This window comes from Rhododendron vialii, chromosome 12a, assembly GCF_030253575.1.
Source record: "Rhododendron vialii isolate Sample 1 chromosome 12a, ASM3025357v1".
Taxonomy (NCBI): Eukaryota; Viridiplantae; Streptophyta; class Magnoliopsida; order Ericales; family Ericaceae; genus Rhododendron; species Rhododendron vialii.
The window spans coordinates 8,261,863-8,281,492 of NC_080568.1; the positions used below are offsets into that span (position 1 = coordinate 8,261,863).

Below are 19,630 nucleotides of genomic sequence, written 5' to 3' on the forward strand. Positions count from 1 at the left end.
AAAAAAGAAAAAATAAATAACCAAGGGTTTATGTAAAATGAAAGAATTCCCTTTCCCATTTGAAGATTTGTTGGAGTCACGGTCTAGGGAAAGGACTGACAAAAATGAGCAAAGCATTCAGATGGGCACATGGAAATGGAGAAGGACAAAGCATATCCCCATTTCAAAAACAGTTGGTAAATGCATGGAAGTTGCTCGATCTCTGTCTTCTTATTGAAGGTTCGTTGAAGTTGTGTGACCAGTTTTCACATGAGCGGGTTCATAGCGGAGCTAGAATTTTAATTCAGAGGTGACGCTCAAAAATATTACTCCCTCTGTACCAAATTGTACCGCCCCTGCAAAAAGTCGCGCAATTTTAAAACAATGCAAAAAAGTATTTTCCATGCTTAATTTTTTTGCACCATATTAAAGAACTTCCAAAGTACTATAATTTGGTGTACAAAAATTCAAGAAATGATTCATGGTAGTACTTTATGTTTTGATCCGGTAATTAACATACTTTTCGTAAGAGGCGAGCAATTTGTGACAGATGTAATATAATTTCTAACGAAAAAATTACACGTGTTCATAGGTTAAGTATCCATCTACATATTTAATACTCAGAAAAATACACGTATTATGTGGACTAACGTTGTTTCTGTTTTTGCAATACAAAACTAAACTTTTCTCTCTCTTTTCGAGGGTGGAACGTGCCACTTCCGCCCACCCAACCTATTGCCTCCGCTCATGAGGGGATTAGGTGGTTCTGGAATTCTTTGTTTTATGCCCTCTTCTTGTCAGTTGATTTTGTCATATATATGGTGACGTGAGGAGGGCATGGGATGGAGAGGGAGAGAGAGAGAGAGAAAGTGAAGTCGAACTCACAACTTAAGCTCAATAACAATCACGGGACCATTGCCTTAACGCTCGGTGCATCTAATTTGATTTCTCATTTCCGGAGATTCCATAAATGTAATTGTTCATGTGTTTGGTTCGTCATTAATTTCTTCGCATGCAACAAGATAGAAATGTGAGTTCTTGTAATTGTAATAGCTCCTTGTGGGGAATTTTTGTAGTTCCTGTACGTTCTATAATCGTCGTTAACAATAACGCATTTTTTTTTATAATTAGTACTGCTATGAATACCGACGGTTTCCGTAGGGAAACAGTACCGATGGCCGCGCCGGGCCATCTCCGGCCACCGGACAGCCGATCCGAGCCGTCCAAAAATTCTATAAAAAAAATTGAGGGGCCTTACACGAGAATCAATAGCATCTGATGTGTGTAAGGTGGTTGAATCAATATACATATAAACACGAAAAATAAGGTGTTTATATAGATCAAGCATCCTACACACATCGGATGCCGTTGATTCCTACGGAGGGCCCCTCGATTTTTTTTTAGAATTTTTGGACGGGTCGGATCGGCCGTCCGGTGGCCTAAGTCGGCCCGGCGCGGCCGTCGATACGGTTTTCCTACGGAAACCGTTGGTACCTATATCATTTTCGTTTTTTTTTTTTTGGTAACTTTCTCAACCAAAAAAACAAACACCACTCCAATTTTGTTGCCATAGTGGCATTTAGGCATTTTCTTTTTCTTTTTCGTTAATAAGTATTTTTTTATTTTTGAAATTAAGTTACTTTCTACTATTAAGCACCAACAAAAGAAGCAGAGGGAAAACCATGAAGAAAATCAAACAATAAGTCAGAGTAAAGTAGGCTTTTGATGCTTTTCTATAAGTTCAAATCCTTTAAATCTTCCTAAAGAAATCCAAGAAGTATTTAAACAAACTCTCGGTAATCAGATAGAATTCAAAGCTTGTTAACTATTTCAAATAAAATTCCTTTTTTGGCACTCCCTCATAGGTCGAGTGATCTATATCTACGATGTAGGAGTATTTAAACAAACTCTCGGAAATCGTATAGATACTCTTGAGATTGTTGCTTTCGTTCTTTGCTCCCGTCTTTCACAAGCATTCGATATTCGATAAGTAGCAATCTAACTTAGATCGGCCGAGGGTAGGGATAACCGTCCAGGTCTTACCAAAGGAGGGAGATTGCTCATCAGCAGCCCGCCAAGAGGGGACGGCAGGCCCTCAAAGACTCCCTTTTTTTTTCATTCCAAACTGACATTTTAGCTCTCTTCCTCACCTCTGTAGTTACGGTAGGATTGGTCGTGTCGTGAATTCACAATCCACTACTGGCAAAACTAACCTCGTGCCCGTGTTGAATTTTGGTTGGATCCATCCACAAAATCTAACGAGATGTGTTGGCGTTTGGGTTGACGTGTTTAGTTCTAATCTCGTTCCTTCCCGGTTGCTATCAAGCTCTTTGCATCGGGTTCAGTTTACACGTACAACTTGTGTACTAGAACCAAACTGCAAATTAATGAACTGAAAGGGTCTAAACTTCAGATTCTTAAATGGCGGAAAATGAACCTCCATGTGATTCAAATTAATGTTCTATAGTGATAGTTTTCCTCAATTTTGCCATGTTTGGTCCACTTAACCTTGGAGGCTGAGTCGCCGCGTCGAAATATTATTTAGTGGTCTTCAGCCACTGTCGTGTGGTGGTGCCCAGCATTCTTTTCTACCACACATACATGTAAAAGGAGTATGGTAAAAAAGCGCGTTATGGCACCACGTGACAGTACCACAACGCCATTGAATAATCACTTTCCTAAGTCACAATCGCAGGAACATTTTGCTGAATTAGCTTCTAACATTCAATAAATTGAATTATCAAAGATAATAATTACACAATAATTTGACATATTCAAAGTTAAAACCACGTTAGCAGTTTGCCCGATCGATAACAACAGAGTAGTAATCATTCTTCCATTACTAGTGAAACTGAATATACAATCTTGGTCTCTTACATATAAAATTCCACAAACAAGGACATACCCATCCGATTAAGGACCTTACAAGCCACATAAAGGGCTCCAAAAAAAGAAAGAGAAATTCCTACTCGCTACTGCGGGTGGTTAAAATCCACCGCTGCAACTCCTCCCTCACCATAGGAGGAAAAATAAAACAAAAGGGTACCCTACAATCATCATAAATGACAAGGGCCATTCAAAACAAGCCCAACTCATTCTTTTCAACCCTAGCTAAGGGCCATTCAAAACAAGCCCAACTCATTCTTTCAACCCTAGCGGAAAATCCCGAAACACGCGAATACTTTTCCTAACTTCTTAACAGTCACAATACTAATACTAGTGACTATTTAGAGCTTATATATACCTAGCCAATATGGATGCATCTAAGGCCGTCGCGACCTCGTTCCGAGCACGAAGCCTGGACTTACATATTCTTACCGTTACGAGAAGTTGCAAATTCAACTTCTCGTCCGTGCAATTATATATGTAACTATATATATATAAGAGTGGGGTCTAGTGGAACTGGGCACCACTGAAGGTCTGCCCGAAGGACCAGCTGGGTGGGGCCGCGTTGTAGGAGACGATGCTGCGGCCATCACTGGTGGTGACCTTAAATGAGAGGGACTGTCCGTTGAGGTAGGTGTTGCTCTGCCAATTCTGCCCCCAGTTCCTGGACATGGGCTGCCAACCGGTCCTGGAACCTTTAATGGCCACACCATGGACATCACCAGCGCCACCAACGTTGGTTATGAGGATTAAGTTGAAGTACGAGTGGCCATTGATTGTGAACCTTATGCCTCCCTTTCTGCTGCAGGGTACCCTACAGAACATGACCCACCAACAAAATTAGTTATAGTGAACTTTTTTTAAGCTTCTCTTGATCAAAGTATTATGGTTTTCATAATTTGATGAAAAGGTAAATGGAAAAAGGCGCAAAACTATTAAACATACAAAGAAAGGCGAAAATAAACCGTGGTTCTCGAATTTCGCAGAATAGAATGTGATCGCGTTTACCAAAAATACAGGTCTTTGTAATAAGACCAAGACCAGAATTTTTATTTTTTTTGTTCTGATTTAGTTTATGGTGTCAATGGAAGACCAAATAATGAAAACAGAGGATCTGGGTTGAGGGGGAGGGGGACCACAATTAAAGAAACAGAGACAGAGAGACAGTTAACAAGGATTTTTGCTCCCTTGTGGGTCAAATCTATTTAATTGGGAACTAACTACTCCTCAGAATTCAAGCAGAGGAAGGTATTGGCTCAGGCACCCAGAAATGACGTATATATGGACAAGGGGATCTGTAGGGCGGGCAGCCTCCCTGCAAGGCTGCCTATTCAGTCGTCCATTTTGACAATGAACGATTCGGATTTTAATCCGAGCAAAAGAGGGTGCTTTTGATCAATTTTACTTCAAGATCTAAAGCCTTCAAAAAAAAGAAGCAGCAGCAGCAGCAGCAAATAAAATAACATATAAGAAAGAGTTTTTGTAGATTATGTGAGAGTGACTTCTTCACATTAATTAAGAATTATCCAACTAATGTTTCACTAAACGAGCCAAAAGTCCTGTTCGAACAGGGCTCTCTTAAGCGAGCCAAGCCAAATAATGCCCTTGACGAGCCAAGCCTCAAGCTATTCGCGAGCGCTAAAACAAGAACTAACCGAGATTTTTAACCGACGACTGTGTTGAACATGCTAGAGGATAACGACTAACGAAAATGGACAAACAAAATCGGATCAAGAAACGCATCGTTAAAAGGGCCGCAAGTATATATACCTTCGGTACGACACCGGGACAATTCCAGCTTTGTACTGAGCAATGTGCTGGAAAACAGGCTGGGAGAGGTCGAAGTGGTGCTGCGGAGGGTTACACCACCCCCCTGCGTTGTTCGGTAAGGCGTTGTTTGGCGGGCAGAAATTGGTGGCGGTGACCAAAATGGAGCCAGGCAAGCACCATCTAGGGTCATTCACACACATAATCTGATAGCAAGAACCACAGCTCAAGCCATTGTTGAACAGGGCTGTGCTCAAAGCTGCAGTGTTTGTTCCATACCCTTGGCTGTACAGGTTTCCATACCCACATGCCCCACCTGCAAAAATTTCCCCATAATATATGTATAAGGCTTTGTTTGGAACATCGAGAAATATACGGAAGAAAAGGGAAATGAATTAACAGGGAAGAATATGTCAGAAAGAAATTGTCAAAAGAGCGTAGCAAAAGATTTTTTTGCTCAAACCAAAATGGGTTTTTCCATCATTTTAACAGGGTGTAAAAATCAGCTGAATGGGTTTCATGTTGTTTTTTTTTTTTTATGAACTGGGAATGGGTTTTGTGTTTGGACGCTGGATCTTTTGCTTTTCCTACCAAACACAGCTTAATTGGGCTTCTCGAGTAAATTACACCGCTGGTCCTCAAAGGTTTAGCCTGATTTAACAGCCCACGAAGTTTCAAATTCATCATGTTAAAAAATACTCTCTAGGTTCATTTTTTTGCTTTCAATTGCGTTTGTGTATAGTCCCTCTATCGTGTGCCCTCTCAATATTTCAAAGTGAAAGAAAATGATATGTTTGAAGCTTGAGGGACCATAGTATGATAAGGTTGAAAGTTTAGTGACCACTTCTGTAACTTTTTAAAAGTGTAAGCTAATACAGTAGTATTATTCAACATAAAATTAAAACAAGGTAAATGGATTTTAATCAACATATAACATTAAAACAAGGTCGTTTTCACACCCCTACCCTTATATAATTTTGCACTTTTTCACACTATTGCAGACAAATATACAATATTATCCTTATTTCACATGCAAAGGACGAAAAAAAAAAGGTGCTGCTAGCACTCTATTTACTCTCATAGCCCGTTAAAAATTTTCAATTATACTCGACAGTTAGTTACCGAAATTGAGATATTTTTTCAGCATCCAATTACCGAAATATAATATTTTTTTCAACAGATGTTTATCGAAAATGCATGTTCGGCAGTTGTTTATCGAAAGTTGAACATATTTTCGACATGTAGTTATTGAAATATAATCTTGTTTTCAACAGCAATTTACCAAAATGTTATTTATAATTTTCAACAACCATTTACCGAAATGCAGTGGGCTACGAAAGAAAATAAAAGGCTGCGAATAGCGACGCTCAAAAAAAAAATGCAACTTTAAAAAATTAGAGTAAGAGAAAAGGCAAAGATTACAGGGACCAAATAGTGCAATTTCCTCAAAAGTACTGTAAAACAAAGCTACAAACAAAACCTACCCATCGTGCCAGAGGCATCACCACCACCATAGAATGTGGCATGAGCATTGATCCACCCTCCTCCTCCGTACCCACTAACAACAGCCACCATTGAAAGAAAACCCACCAGCAAAAACACAGTAGCACCACCCATTTTCCTGCACAAGAGATTCAAGAGGACCGTTCAGCAAAAATGTAGGAATTTGGACTCTACTATTCCATGTTAGAAGGACTCATATAGGCAAAACTAAAGATGGAAGAGAGGGAGAGAGAGGGAGAGGGTTACATTGGGATTTTCAGGCTTCACACAAATGAGAGAGCTAGAGAGAGAGAGAGAGAGAAAGAGAGAGAGAGAGAGAGAGGCTTCACACGAATGAGAGAGAGAGAGAGAGAGAGAGAGAGAGAATGAGAGAGAGAGAGAGAGAGAGAGAGAAGAGGAGGGTGAGTGAAGGAAATGGGGAGGGGCGGTGGGAACAATAAATAGAAGTTTGGGGGCGGGGACCAATATTTACTATACTACTATTCAATAAAGCAAAAGAGAGAAAGGAAGAAAATGGGAGCCGCACAGCACAGCACAGAAACCAAATGCTATGCTAACTGTAAAAACGGGCCGATGTTTAGTAGTACTTGTTGGGACCAAAAACCGCTACGCCAATTTATTGTTTCTTTTGTGGTGGTGGGAAAATTGGACAAGACTATTCATTACCCTTTTGTTTTTTTTTTTGTTTTCATCTCCTTTTAAAAAACGTACTCCTTTCATCTTCATTTTTTAGTCTCAATTATCTTTTTTTTCCCGTCTCAAAAAGACTATCCCATATGATAAGGAATTTTCTCTTTTACCCTTTCATTTTTTAATTAATAGTACTAAAAAAGTAAGAAAGTGTAATGATTGAAGGGTAAAATGAGGACGTTTTAAAAAAAGAGAGAGTAAGATGAGAAAAACAAAATTTTAAAAGTGTAATAATTGTGTTCTCTTAATTAGTTGGAATCCCTAAAAGGGACTAAAGAATAGAGACAGAGGATAGTACGTTCTTTAAGTTTTAAAAAAAATTACTTAAATTTTTGTGCGTACTGTTTTCAAATTTTTTACGACATCATAATTCTTACATTATATCTTTGTTAACTTTTTAATTTTTGTCCCTTGATGGATTGTTTTTTGAAATCTTGACTTATTTAAGGTTAGAGAAAAGGAAGGGGATAATAGGAATATTGCATTTTTTTAAAAAAACTCATGCTCCCATGCACGCAAATCAATTTGAAAGTTGAAGAAATGCTATCTAGCATCTCCTTATCGAGCGAGTGTAGAGCGGCTGATCCGGTAGTTCATTTCAGCACTGAAGACTCGGATCAAATTTGAGTTCATACGAATTTAAACCATCAATTACTTGATTAAAATCTGAACTATCAATTAACAAGATAAACGACCAGATCAATCACTGTTCACCGTTCTACGAGGCAATGCTTGGCAGCATCGGCTATTCCGTGGTTTTGTAACTTTCTTCCGTGGTTTTGTAACTTTCCAAGAGGGAAATCTCCTAAAATCCAGGTGGGGTCTGCTGGTTTTTCGTCTGAGGGATAAAAGTACTTCAACCAACCCCACGTCCACATGCAGCAACGACTATTTGCCGCAAATACCCTTCTCGTTCTCTCCCTTTCTCAATCTCTCTTTTCTGAGAGATTTTTAGTGATAGGTCTATCTAATAATTTTATAGTCACAAGTTCACACAACATAAATCTTAAGGTACCTTATGAAAGTACTTAAAATTTTAAACTTTATAAAAGTGTCTAAACTTCTAAAAACCCTATAATATGAAAGTGCACCCTAAAATCTTATAAAATTGCCTAAACCCTAATGTACCGTATCCTATAATAAAAAAGTGAACCTTAAAATATTATGAAAGTGTCTAAATTATAGGGCACCCTACTCGACTATAGGGTACTCTAAAATGGACTTAAAACCTTACAAAATTAATAGGTGGACTTGTAAGCTTATGAAATCCACATAATTGACCTAAAACTAATTTTCTACTCTTTATTTGGGGTGAAATTCGGTTAAAGCCCCGTTCCGTTAAGAGTTCTTAAAAAATAAGTAAATAAATACTTATTTGTAATTTTTAAACTTGAAAATAATATATTTATGAAAATAACATTTTATTTTTTGCACCCAACAAAAGATCTTATCGATATCTATTAAATAAGATTCATATTGCACAAAAAATTATTTCAGTAAGTCCATTATTTTTAAATTTAAAATTACAAATAAGAACTTATTTTTTAGAAACCCTTAGCAGAGCACAATCCAGTTGGGATTTCAGTTATGATTCTTATGAAGAACCAAACCAATTAGTTCGGAATGAATATATATATATATATATATTGATCCCGACCGAATTAATTATATAAGGGACTAAAATCGGTTAAAGGTGTTTTTTGTGTTTTTTTTTTTTTGGCTGTTGGTTAAAGGTGGTTTCTTGTCAGGAATTCGGGATAATAAGTTGGGCTTAAAATGGTTTGGAGTCTTTGGACCCTACAAAAATTTGGCCACATACTAGATTAGGAAAAAAAGAACAACAAAAATTTGTTATATTAATTTCGTGTTGGTACTATCTCCCAGCAGTACACGCCTCTGAGCCTTCATTCATTTCCTTTTTCTCCAGATAAATGGAAATTTCTAACTATTACCTTGGCTGTAAAAGATTTTTAGTAGTAACTCTTACCAGCTTTTAGTTTCCAATTCTCGTAAAAAAAAATAAAAAAATCTAATACTGTCCATAAAAGAATAGGACCTTATATAAGAATAGAACACCCAATATTGATTACTGACCAGTAACTTCTTGGAGCCTTACAACTTGCACCAAAATGATTAAGTTGAGTTACATTTACGTATCCGTGAAAAAAAAAAAAAAAAGAGTTACACGTACATAGTAGATTATTCATTATATGTTCAAAATCACTGGCATGGACTTCCCTTATAGGATAGGATGTTAAAAATATTAGTAGAAAGTTGCGGGGTATTCTTCAAAGTACGACGTAATAAGCGTTTTTTTTTTTTGGTACATGACCTAATAAGCTTCTACCTTAGTGGTAGTACATTGAGGGAAGGAGGGAAGGCTTTGGGGGCGGCCAGGACCTCCCCCAAGTTTTGAAGAATCGTACTACCACCCATTTTAAGGATATGCAGTTCCTCACAAAAACTCACAAAATTAATGTAATTGGACCCCTTAATTATAGAACTTATCTTAAAACCGTAATCTAATAGGCTTTCATGTTGCTATATCGTGGTTTTTTTTTTTTTTTATCTTTTTCCTTTTGTCAATAGTCGTAAATAATAAACTTAAGAGTTTTGTAGCTTGTGGAGATGTTGATTAATGTCTAACAAATCACAATGAGCTTCAAAGGATAAATTTTAAAGTTATGAACATACCAACATTTTTTTATCGGATGAACATACCAACATAGACATGAAAAAAAAAATGAACTATATCACTATGGGAAAAAAAACTGTCAAAATACAGCCCTTTGGAAATCAAATTCCTGGTTCCGTTACTGAGTATGTTGATTTCTATTATAATACGATTTGCAGAGTAATATTTCTTCTTTCTCGTTTGTAAATTCATATTGTTGCTAGTCCTGATGGCCCAAAATTTACGATAAGTTGAAGATGATGACAATAATTTATTATCATATGAACTTTATTTATGGGCTGCCTCAACCACAGTCGACATTGGTACGAAAGGCCTTCATAAATTTCACCTATCATTATTGGTGTGTCTAATTCAGAGGATACTAAAGTAGGGTATGGGCAAACGGAGGAACATAACAGGTTAGCTGTGGTTTTGACAGATATCAATCGTGTTCGGTTTGTTTTTACAGAGTCCTTTGTGCAATTTGTTCGTCGTGGTGGCAATGGAATTGTTCATTGCTTGGCCCAGAGTGCTGTGAGAGGGAGTCATTCTTGTACTTGGAAATTTATCCCTCTATCGCGGCTTATGTCCTCCCTTAAGAGGGACAGATGTCCTATTTGATGTTTTCTACTTTTTTTCTTTTATAATCAAGATCCTATCATTTTGACAAAAAATAAAAAGTAGGGTATGATTGGCAAAATATGAATCCAAAGGGTTTGGTCAAGTGGAAGAGAGGAAGCAAATAAATGTTTGTCCTCCATCAAGTCGCATGTTCGAATCCTTCCGAGGTCAAACGTTCCAAACATCGGAGCAACTGGAGGGTTTGTTCGGTCACTAATTTCAAAACTCCGAAATTAGTCGAGGCGCGCGCAAGCTGATCCAAACACCCGATTACGAAAAAAAATATGGCCATTCTAGTGTTATTGATAAATTACTGTTTCTAATTGTATTGGAAAAAAGAAAATCTCTTCTTCTTCTTTTTTTTTGATCGGAGAAAATCTCATCTAGGAGTATTAAATTCTATGCAGCTTTTCTATGCTCGAAGCAGCCCAAGAGCTAACAAACCCTACCTCCCTATATAATAACTGAGAGAGAAAAACAGGGCATTCCAGCACGTGGGTATTATATGGAGTAATTTAAGGGCCCTTAAGGGCCCTTAACTTTTAAAATTTTATTCTCCAACCCCTTGGTATGCTCTTTTTTTTTTATTATTTATAATTTTGATGGACATGAGACCTTTTATAGGTTGTTACATTAATTTTCTGGTCCCAAGATCCTTTTGCATATTGGCTCTTGTCACCCCGTAACTCATATATATGGCATCGTTTGTATTAGCACGTTGAGAAAAATGAGTGAGAACATTTATAACTAGCACATGTCCGTACTTAAAGGCACGATTCGAAAAATTCGGTATTCGATATGTTTTGAGTGTCCTAAGTAAAGTGAGCAAACTGCCCAATAAAGGCCCGGCGCAATTTGACATTGAGTTTTGCGACAACGGAATCATTCAAACAAATTACACAACAATTAGAAGGCATTTGTGAATTCTAATCATCAATTGCCACTATAAACACAATTTTCAACAATTAACACTACGACCAGGCATTGGATTTTCAGTTGTCCAGCCTTACCGAAATGAATTGTTCTCCCTACTATTGACCAGCCTACAAACCTGATTATCCCAAAAGCTATTTTTTTTTCTTTTCAAGAAGCTTCACCCTTTATGACATCCAAGATCCATGACAAGCCAATCAAACCAAAACATTGATGGCTGTCGTATTCTTAATAATTTCTCCCTACTAGAGACATCCTAATCACAACAAAACCTAATTAATAGTATGATGATCTCAAGTTTACAATCAATACTTACGTATAGGGATTTTTATGAAAACCTCGTATTATCTATGAAATTTTTGTTTTGTTATTGATTTCTTAAAGAATGGGAGAGAAGGAGTGGTGGACCCTTTAGTTTACAAATGGGCAGAAAGAATATGAAACACAATTATTATTTTTTTTAAAGGGGGAAAAAATACTCTTATGAAACATAAGTATATGTATGTGATACAGTCACACGTGAAGGCTTTAAATCAAGCATGGGCCTCAACATGGAGTACTTATTATAGCGTGTGTAGGATTGTGAGTTAATTAATTTATTCTACAAAATGATAAATCCCGTAAACTCAAACAAGTCATAAAATATTTAAAGTTTAACGAGTCGTGCACTTGTTACAAGTGATTCTTCAACACACCACATTGCAATATGGATCTCATTTAATAGATCTTAATTAGTTCTATAATATGATGTCTTCGAAATAATATAAAACAATAGAGATGGTAAGATATATACAGACAATTTTTTGAAGGGTACATATGTTGAACTTGGACAGATAAATTGGGATGGAGGGAGTAACAAATTATTCCCCTGTCGTGATATAGCTAGCCGCTAGAAAATTCAACGAAATATGTATGACACCATCATATCATAATTACAATGAACGAAACTATTTTTTTTCCAGCTTGTAAAATGTTATTTTCACACCTTTGCGGCCTTTTACAAGTTACAAAAGGACAGCATGGTTCACTGCAATTAGGATTTGGTAATGTCAGATAGATTTCGCCGAATTTTCTAGCTGCTACATGTTAGTAATCTGTTACGATACATGGGGTATTTTACAGTTTTCCAAACATGAGGGGACAATCTATAATTTGTAGAAACCTCAGGGTAGTTTTGGTAATTTTCCCTTCATCTCTTTTTCGTAATTACATCGTTACATTCAGGTAAATAGGTAAAATGTGAATTTTTTGTGGAGTGGAACAGACCAAATCTGAACGTAAATCACCTGATCAAGATTGTGATGCTCAATTTTACGAATAAAAAAAGAAAGATTGGCATGCTCAAACAAATGTGAGATATCATGCTATACATGCGTGACTAGGTGACGTAGGGACCGATTCGAACGAACTCTCTTCCAGTCAACATGTCTTCCAGTTTGGCTGTCTGATTCAGTTTTATCGAAAAGTAGCCTTGAAGAAAAGTAAGTCATTGTAAACTTCGATCAAATTTTTTTAAACTATATCTATAGTTCACGTTTGTAGAAGCCAAATTATATAGCAAATGCTATTCTTTAGTCTCCATCGTTCAGTTTATCTTTCACAAATATGAATAGTTGAAGGAGCTATGGATGATCGATCCAAATATATATATATATTTTTAACTTAGTTCTTACATTTCTGGAAATCCTACAATATTAGCGATGCAGGCCACTTTTTGTAGTGCACCATGTAGGGCACAATTACGATCATTTTCAACGATCCGAATTTAAAAATAAATTATGGAGTATCTTACAGGGAAGAGTTTATTATAAATCTGGACCATTAAAAATGCTCGTAGACAGCTTGAATGTGTCCTGCAAAGTGCACTACAGAAAGTGCCCTACGGGATTTATGATTCCGTTCTTATCGGACCAAACGGGGGGATAGCTAGGTTGACTGGACGGGAGCTTTTATAGTTGGTTAAAAAAGACAGGCAATAAATTGAAGCAACTTTAAGACCGTGTTTGTGGTCATCTTTAATTCTGCCGCTGGTTTCTTCGAATGAAAAGGACGGAAGAGAGAGCTTTAACGGCGGACGGCGAAGGCAGGCGCACATGCAATTTGTCTGTCCCTCGTACGCAAATTCAAAACCAACTTGGCTTGCTTTCTACTGGAGCATATCTTTTTCACTTTCCTGACGATTTCTTTCATTCGGATTGGATTCTCCCAACTAGAGAGTTTTGAAACATTGGAATGGGAAAACGGAAAGAATATCAGTACAGATAAACATGTACAGTCGCCGCGCACCGCAGGGTTTTGCATCTGTCTCGAGTTCAAAAAAATGATCGAAACTGCTAATTTTGTTCAAGATGTTTAGTTTAGGGGGTCCCTACAAAAAATTAGCTCAATCGGATGTCGATAAATATGCTTACTAAACATCTAATTTTGCTTCAAAATTTAGGGTTAAATTCTGAAGCAAAATTAGATGTTTCATAAGCATCTTTACTGACATCCAATTGAGCTAATTTTTCGTAAGAACCGTAAAATAAATACTCCATCCGTCCCATTTTTCTTGGCCCATGATTCCATCTTTTGTTGTCCATTTTGACTTTTTAATGAGTATCATTGAGTTCATTTTCTATTTTGCCCTTTTCTCTCCAAGTCACAATCAACTTTAAATTTAAAAAAGGGAATTCAAACTGAACTGCACAACAAAAACTCGCAACCTTTTTTTTTTTTTTGAGACTCCTGCCTTTTTCAGAGCCTTCTAAAAAACTTTTTAATTTTGATTTTGAGCAAAGAATTTGTTGCCACCAATAATTTTCCACAAATCAAGGGTATTTTAGGTAATTCATTTCCTTATAATTTGTAATCATGGCGTTTCTTAGATGGTTGGAATCCCCAAAAAATTCATTTTGGGACGGAGGGAGTATTTTGAAAAAAATGAGCGGTTCCGATCATCTTCTTTGAATTCGAGACGGGTGCTGTGCATGATTGTCTGTACCTATAGCAGCTTTCATAGGAAAATGAGAGGGAAACTAACGTAGTCCTTCTTCTTTATCCCTTGATCATGTGTAATTTTCAAGCAGATCGACCAATTTATTATTCCCTTTTGGCGAGAAATTGAGAGTAAATCAAAATTGAAATTACTTGGGTGAAAACCCGATAAGTCCACCCATGAGCCCTCTAAGAGCATCCACGTCTATGAATGAATATCATTTTACCATTTGTCATTCTCATTTTTGGATATTCAGTAGCGTCATTTTGCCAAAAAAATTACAAAGGAAATGCAGTAATGCACCCATGTTTTGCTATTTCTTTCACTTTCCTGACAATTTCTTTCGTTGTGATTGGATTCTCCCAACTAGAGAGTTTGAAACATTGAATGGGAAAATGAGAGGGAAACTAATGTAGTTGTTCCTCTTTATCTCTTGATCATGTGTAATTTTCAAGCGGACCCATTTATTACGTCCCTTTTGGTGAGAAATTAAAAGTAAATCAAAATTGAAATTATTTGGGTGAAACCCGGTAAGTCTACCCATGAGCCCTCTAAGAGCATCCACACCCATGAATATCATTTTACCATTTGTCATTCTCATTTTTGGATAATTAGTAGTGTCATTTTGCCAAAAAAATTACAAAGGTATAGCAATGCACCCATGTTTTACTATTTCTTTTTCACTTTCTCGACGATTTCTTTCATTTGGACTGGATTCTCCCAACTAGAGAGTTTAAAACATTGAATGGGAAGATGAGAGCGAAACTAACGTAGTCTTTCCTCTTTATCCCTTGATCATGTGTAATTTTCAAGCGGACCCACTTATTATGTCCCTTTTGGTGAGAAATTTAAAGTAAATCAAAATTGAAACTACATGGGTAAAATCCAGTAAATCCACCCATGAGCTCTAAGAGCATCCACACCCATGAATGAATGTCATTTTACCGTTTGTCATTCTCATTTTTTGATATTGAGTAACGTCATTTTGCCAAAAAAATTACAAAGATACTGCACTCATGTTTCTCTCTCTCTCTCTCTCTCAAATGGCAATTTTTGAGACCAATAAATGGTAAAATAATTGCAGATTTTGAATACTCTTTATATCAATGAACACCATTTATGTGTGTAGGGCTCATATACTTGTGGGTGTGGGTGCGTAAACAATAAAACTATGGGTACACCATTTGGTGTATAGCAAATGTACACCGCATTGTTTGGGACTATCTTGGGCTCCTACATAATGATTGGAGCCGCTTAATTCATTTAAAATATTTTTTGCTAGGATTCTTGTAAAAAAATTCAACTCATTCGAATATTGGTAAATGCTTGATCAATTCTTCCCTCAATTTTGTGTCAAAAAATTGAGCAAATTTCTGATCGAGCTCTTATCAAAATCTGACAGAGCGGATTTTTTACAAAGATCCTTACAAAAATATTTCAAGGAGTACCCATAGCTGGACTTGTGTGTAAGTGAGTGTGGTTCTAGTAAGTAATTATTCAATGCCTTTGGGGCACTCCGTGGCGGTATCCTAAACTCTTTCTTTACACATTTGTGTAGGCTCCACACACTTTATGGTGGAGACCAAACAAATGTGTGGTGGAGAACAGTCCAGGGTACCTCGTGGTGATGCCTAGGACCTTTAGAAAATTTCTCTATTCTACTTTATCCGTTAAGATTTAATAGTCATTTTTGAAAGTTCGTGTCACTTTTCAATCAATTATATCTTGTAGTTTATAATGTATTATATAATTTAGAAAATATTATCTTATAGAACTAATTGAGATCTATCAAACAAGATCCATATTGAATGTAGTATAAAATTCATTACTAATTTAAAGATATACTCCCTCCGTCTGGGTTTAATAGTCTTTTTTGGGAGTTCGTGCCATTTTTCCATCGATTATATCTTGTAATTTATAATATTTTATGTAATTTTAAAAACATGAGATTGTCTTATAGTAGAACTAATTGAAATCTATCAAATAAGATCCATATTTTAAATATAAAATTCATTATCAAATTAAAGATATAACTCATTTTTTATCCAGTTAGAATTGAATGAGAGACTATTAAATCCAGATGGAAGGAGTAACTCATTTTTTATCAGGTTAGAATTGAACGAGGAACTATTAAATTCGGACGGATTGAGGACTAGTATAACATTTTTGCAAAATATAAGGAGGGATAGGAATATTTGACCGGACAAAAGGAGGAATTGGTCATTTCGCAAACCAATTACTCTAATTTTGGCGGTCAAAATAACGAACTTTAGTCGTTGAGTGGGGTTTCAACTGCGAATAACAACTTCCGAGGTGACTGCTACAGTAAATTTTCTTCTAGAGGTGTGTGCAATTTTCAAATATAGCATTAATCTGGACCGTTGATTGCTCATCGCACTACTGCAGATATGTCGACGGCGTACAAGCTTTACCGCTTCCCTTGTCTGCTATCGGCTCTCTCAGAACTTTTACTGGTTCCCAGGATTCCCTGTTCCATCAGAAAATCTGGATTTTGATTCTCCAAATCTAGTCCAATGCTCTGGTGTCAAATACTGGTACTCCACATTAGATCCCTATTTGATGGAGTAGACAGGACAGGAGTAGTTAAAGAAGAAAAAAAAAGTGCTAATAGAAAAATGTTGGAGTCCATGAATACTTTTCAACGAAAGTGTCCATGAAAACATATACGACGGTAAAAAGTGAATCTGGACTGCTTGATGGACTCTTTTGAGCAAGTCTGGACCGTCCGATATGTTTTTATGTACACTTTTACGAGAAGTGCCAGGGGTGAGCATGGTCCGGATTGGTTCGGTATTATGGTAAACCAATAACCAAAGCAATACTTGCGAATTATGAATTTCGAGAACCAAACCAACCCACAAAAGGCATAGAACCAAACCAATCCAAACTAATAAAATACGGTTCGGTTTCGATTTTAAGCCACAGTTTGCTTTTAATTAAGTTATCATTTTAAAAAAAATTTAAAGTATTTAAAGTTATGAAGAGAAATTAAAAGAAAACTTATATTAAAATCAATTTCATTCAAATTATCAAAACACACTGACATCAACCAACTAATTAAGAGTGAAATACCACAATTGCCTCAAGTCTTGGTAGTGAAGGAATTATAGGAATAGAATTTAGAGAAATTTAGGAATTGGGCAGTGTAAGTTGACTGATTTGGTGATCATATGTGTTTTTTGTATATGATACATTAATAATCATAGAACATTAGGAATGAGTTGTGATATATGGAAGTTTAGTCTAAATTATCTTAGCAGAGAAGAAAAATTAAATATTACGGTGAATTTAATAGGATCAATAAATTAGAAAAATAGTTGACTAAGGCTCCCATATTTATTTGGTGAATCATAATTAAATATATGTGTGTGTATATATATATATATATATATATATATATATATATGTATTATATGGTTCGGATCAGTTTGGAGTCATAACCGTGAACGTAAATCCACAAACCAAACCATATAACACGGTTTCTTATTTTTTTAAACCACATGACCAAACCATACAACTAAAAACCCGAACCAAACCTTTCGGTTTGGATTGGTTTGGACTGGATTCGTAGTTTAACGATTTTTTTGCTCACCCCTAAGAAGTGCTTATGATCCTATAAATCTCAAAAAAAATAAGGGCAAGGTTCTCAGTTTTGAAAAACAGGGTTAGGTCTGCAAGCAATCGATGGTTCAGATTCATTGAAGCATTATTGATCAAAGTTAACTCTTATCGTTAAGAGTTAACAAACTATGAACCATCAATTGCGGAAACAGACGGTTCAAATGCGCACTATAAGTACAAGGTGCACTACAGGTTAGCGCACTACAAAACCACCGGATCCGTGTAGAATAGGCACAACAAGAGGAGCATAACAAATAATTGTGGTAAATGTTTCTCCATCAGGTGGTACCGAAATGACATTGATAAGTTTACTTTTTTTGACTTGTATGTTGTTAAAAAGGTTACTATAACAACAACAACAACAAAAATGTAATTACACTACTTTGGTGTAATTTTAGCAAAATTTTAAATTGAGATCATTAAATTAAATTCTTCCCATTTTTTGAGACAAAACAAATACCTTGAATGATGTTGCAAGTATAGTAATTAGTAATTGCCAAATGTAATTGTCAAATTTGACACCAAGGATCACATTATGAAAATTTGACGTTGAATTTGGTATAAGATGAATTTGCTCTAAGGGAAGGATGTAGAGAAAACTCCAAAGGAAGAGAAAACAAGAACTTTTCATAAATTTTTCGCTCATTTTCTTTATGATATCCCCTCTCCAAACATTGGTAATTACTATACTTGCACGCATTGGCCCCAAGGCTCAACGCTTTGCACCAATGCACCATGTTCCGACAACAAAAGTCTTCAACCACTAACATTCTTACAAACACTTGGCACAAACGCTCAAAGTGGCCCCATCTGAATGCGAATGTGTGTGCTAAGTGTTTCTGTACATGTGTGTGATTACAAAACGGTTGATTCCGACGCTACCGTTCTGTGCACAACTGCATGCTATGGAATGCCACTACTTCTTGGTTGTTCATGGGTTTCAAAAGAGGGTCAATGTGCATTTCTTTTAAATGTCAGGGAGGTAATTTGCACAAGGTCTGAACACATTAAGGTAATTAAATTGAATTATGGTCGACAAAGAATTCATCAAATAGGTAATCATGTCCTCTAATGATTTTTTTTTTCTTGATCGCATCATGTCTTCTAATGATGTTAAACCAAAAAGGAGATGTTTCTCGTTGGATTGCACTAAATAAATATATATATATTGTCAAAAAGTACTTCTCAAATAATTGAGTACCTATCTTTGTTACTACATTGGTAAAGAAAAACATAATGAAGCAAAAACATTTCAAACCATGCGGCCACCGAAGAGTTACCTCTTGAGTGAGAATGCAAATAAGTGCTTGTTTTTTATAAAATTGCATGTGAATTCTACTGATGCCAAATGTTCCAAACCATGGGATCATCACTGGGTCACCTTCAAGGTCCAAGAATATTTAGTCAAAATACGTAAAAGTTGGCCCGAATATTCGTTTATGAAAACTTAACATTGCCTTTTCCTATTTTTCTTTCCTTTACCCCCACAAAATCTACCTGGATACGAAGAAGATCCAATGAAATGTGATTTTGAATGCTGTCCACTCACACCTTCAACTCGAGGGACACTCAATTCAACATAGCGTTACTTGGAAATTTTCGCTCTACATTTGAAATTTTCAGATTCCTATTTTGCGTACTACTTCTTCCTTTTGTTTCGCGTAATTGGAATCACTGGTTCTTGAACCAACTTAGCCATAAACGATTGGAGGGCCCAATTAAAGTCGAACGAAGGTCTCGAATAGCTACCCAACACATTAACTGATAACACGAGGACGAGAATCAAATATCGTACCGATGTCTTTCTCTGACCCGAGTAGACAGATGACTACTAATTGAGATCATATCAGCCCGATTCCACACATCTCAGGACTAGCATTTTTTATGAGTCAAGAAATAGTTCCTCATTTTCATTGATAGCGAAATACTCCGTATATTTCAATTTTTTGGTGAAGAAT

At 36.3% G+C, this 19,630-nt stretch overlaps 1 protein-coding gene across 1 annotated transcript; it reads right to left on the bottom strand.

Annotated features, from left to right (window-relative positions):
- Nucleotides 1-2,801: 2,801 nt before the first annotated feature.
- LOC131310454 (expansin-A1-like) lies at nt 2,802-6,645 on the bottom strand. The gene is made up of 4 exons (XM_058337465.1): nt 6,382-6,645; nt 6,117-6,253; nt 4,636-4,948; nt 2,802-3,679 (listed from the first exon to the last, which is right to left on the bottom strand). Coding segments are annotated over exons 1-4 (759 nt in total). The 5' UTR covers nt 6,384-6,645; the 3' UTR covers nt 2,802-3,372.
- Between the last annotated feature and the right edge of the window lie 12,985 nt (nt 6,646-19,630).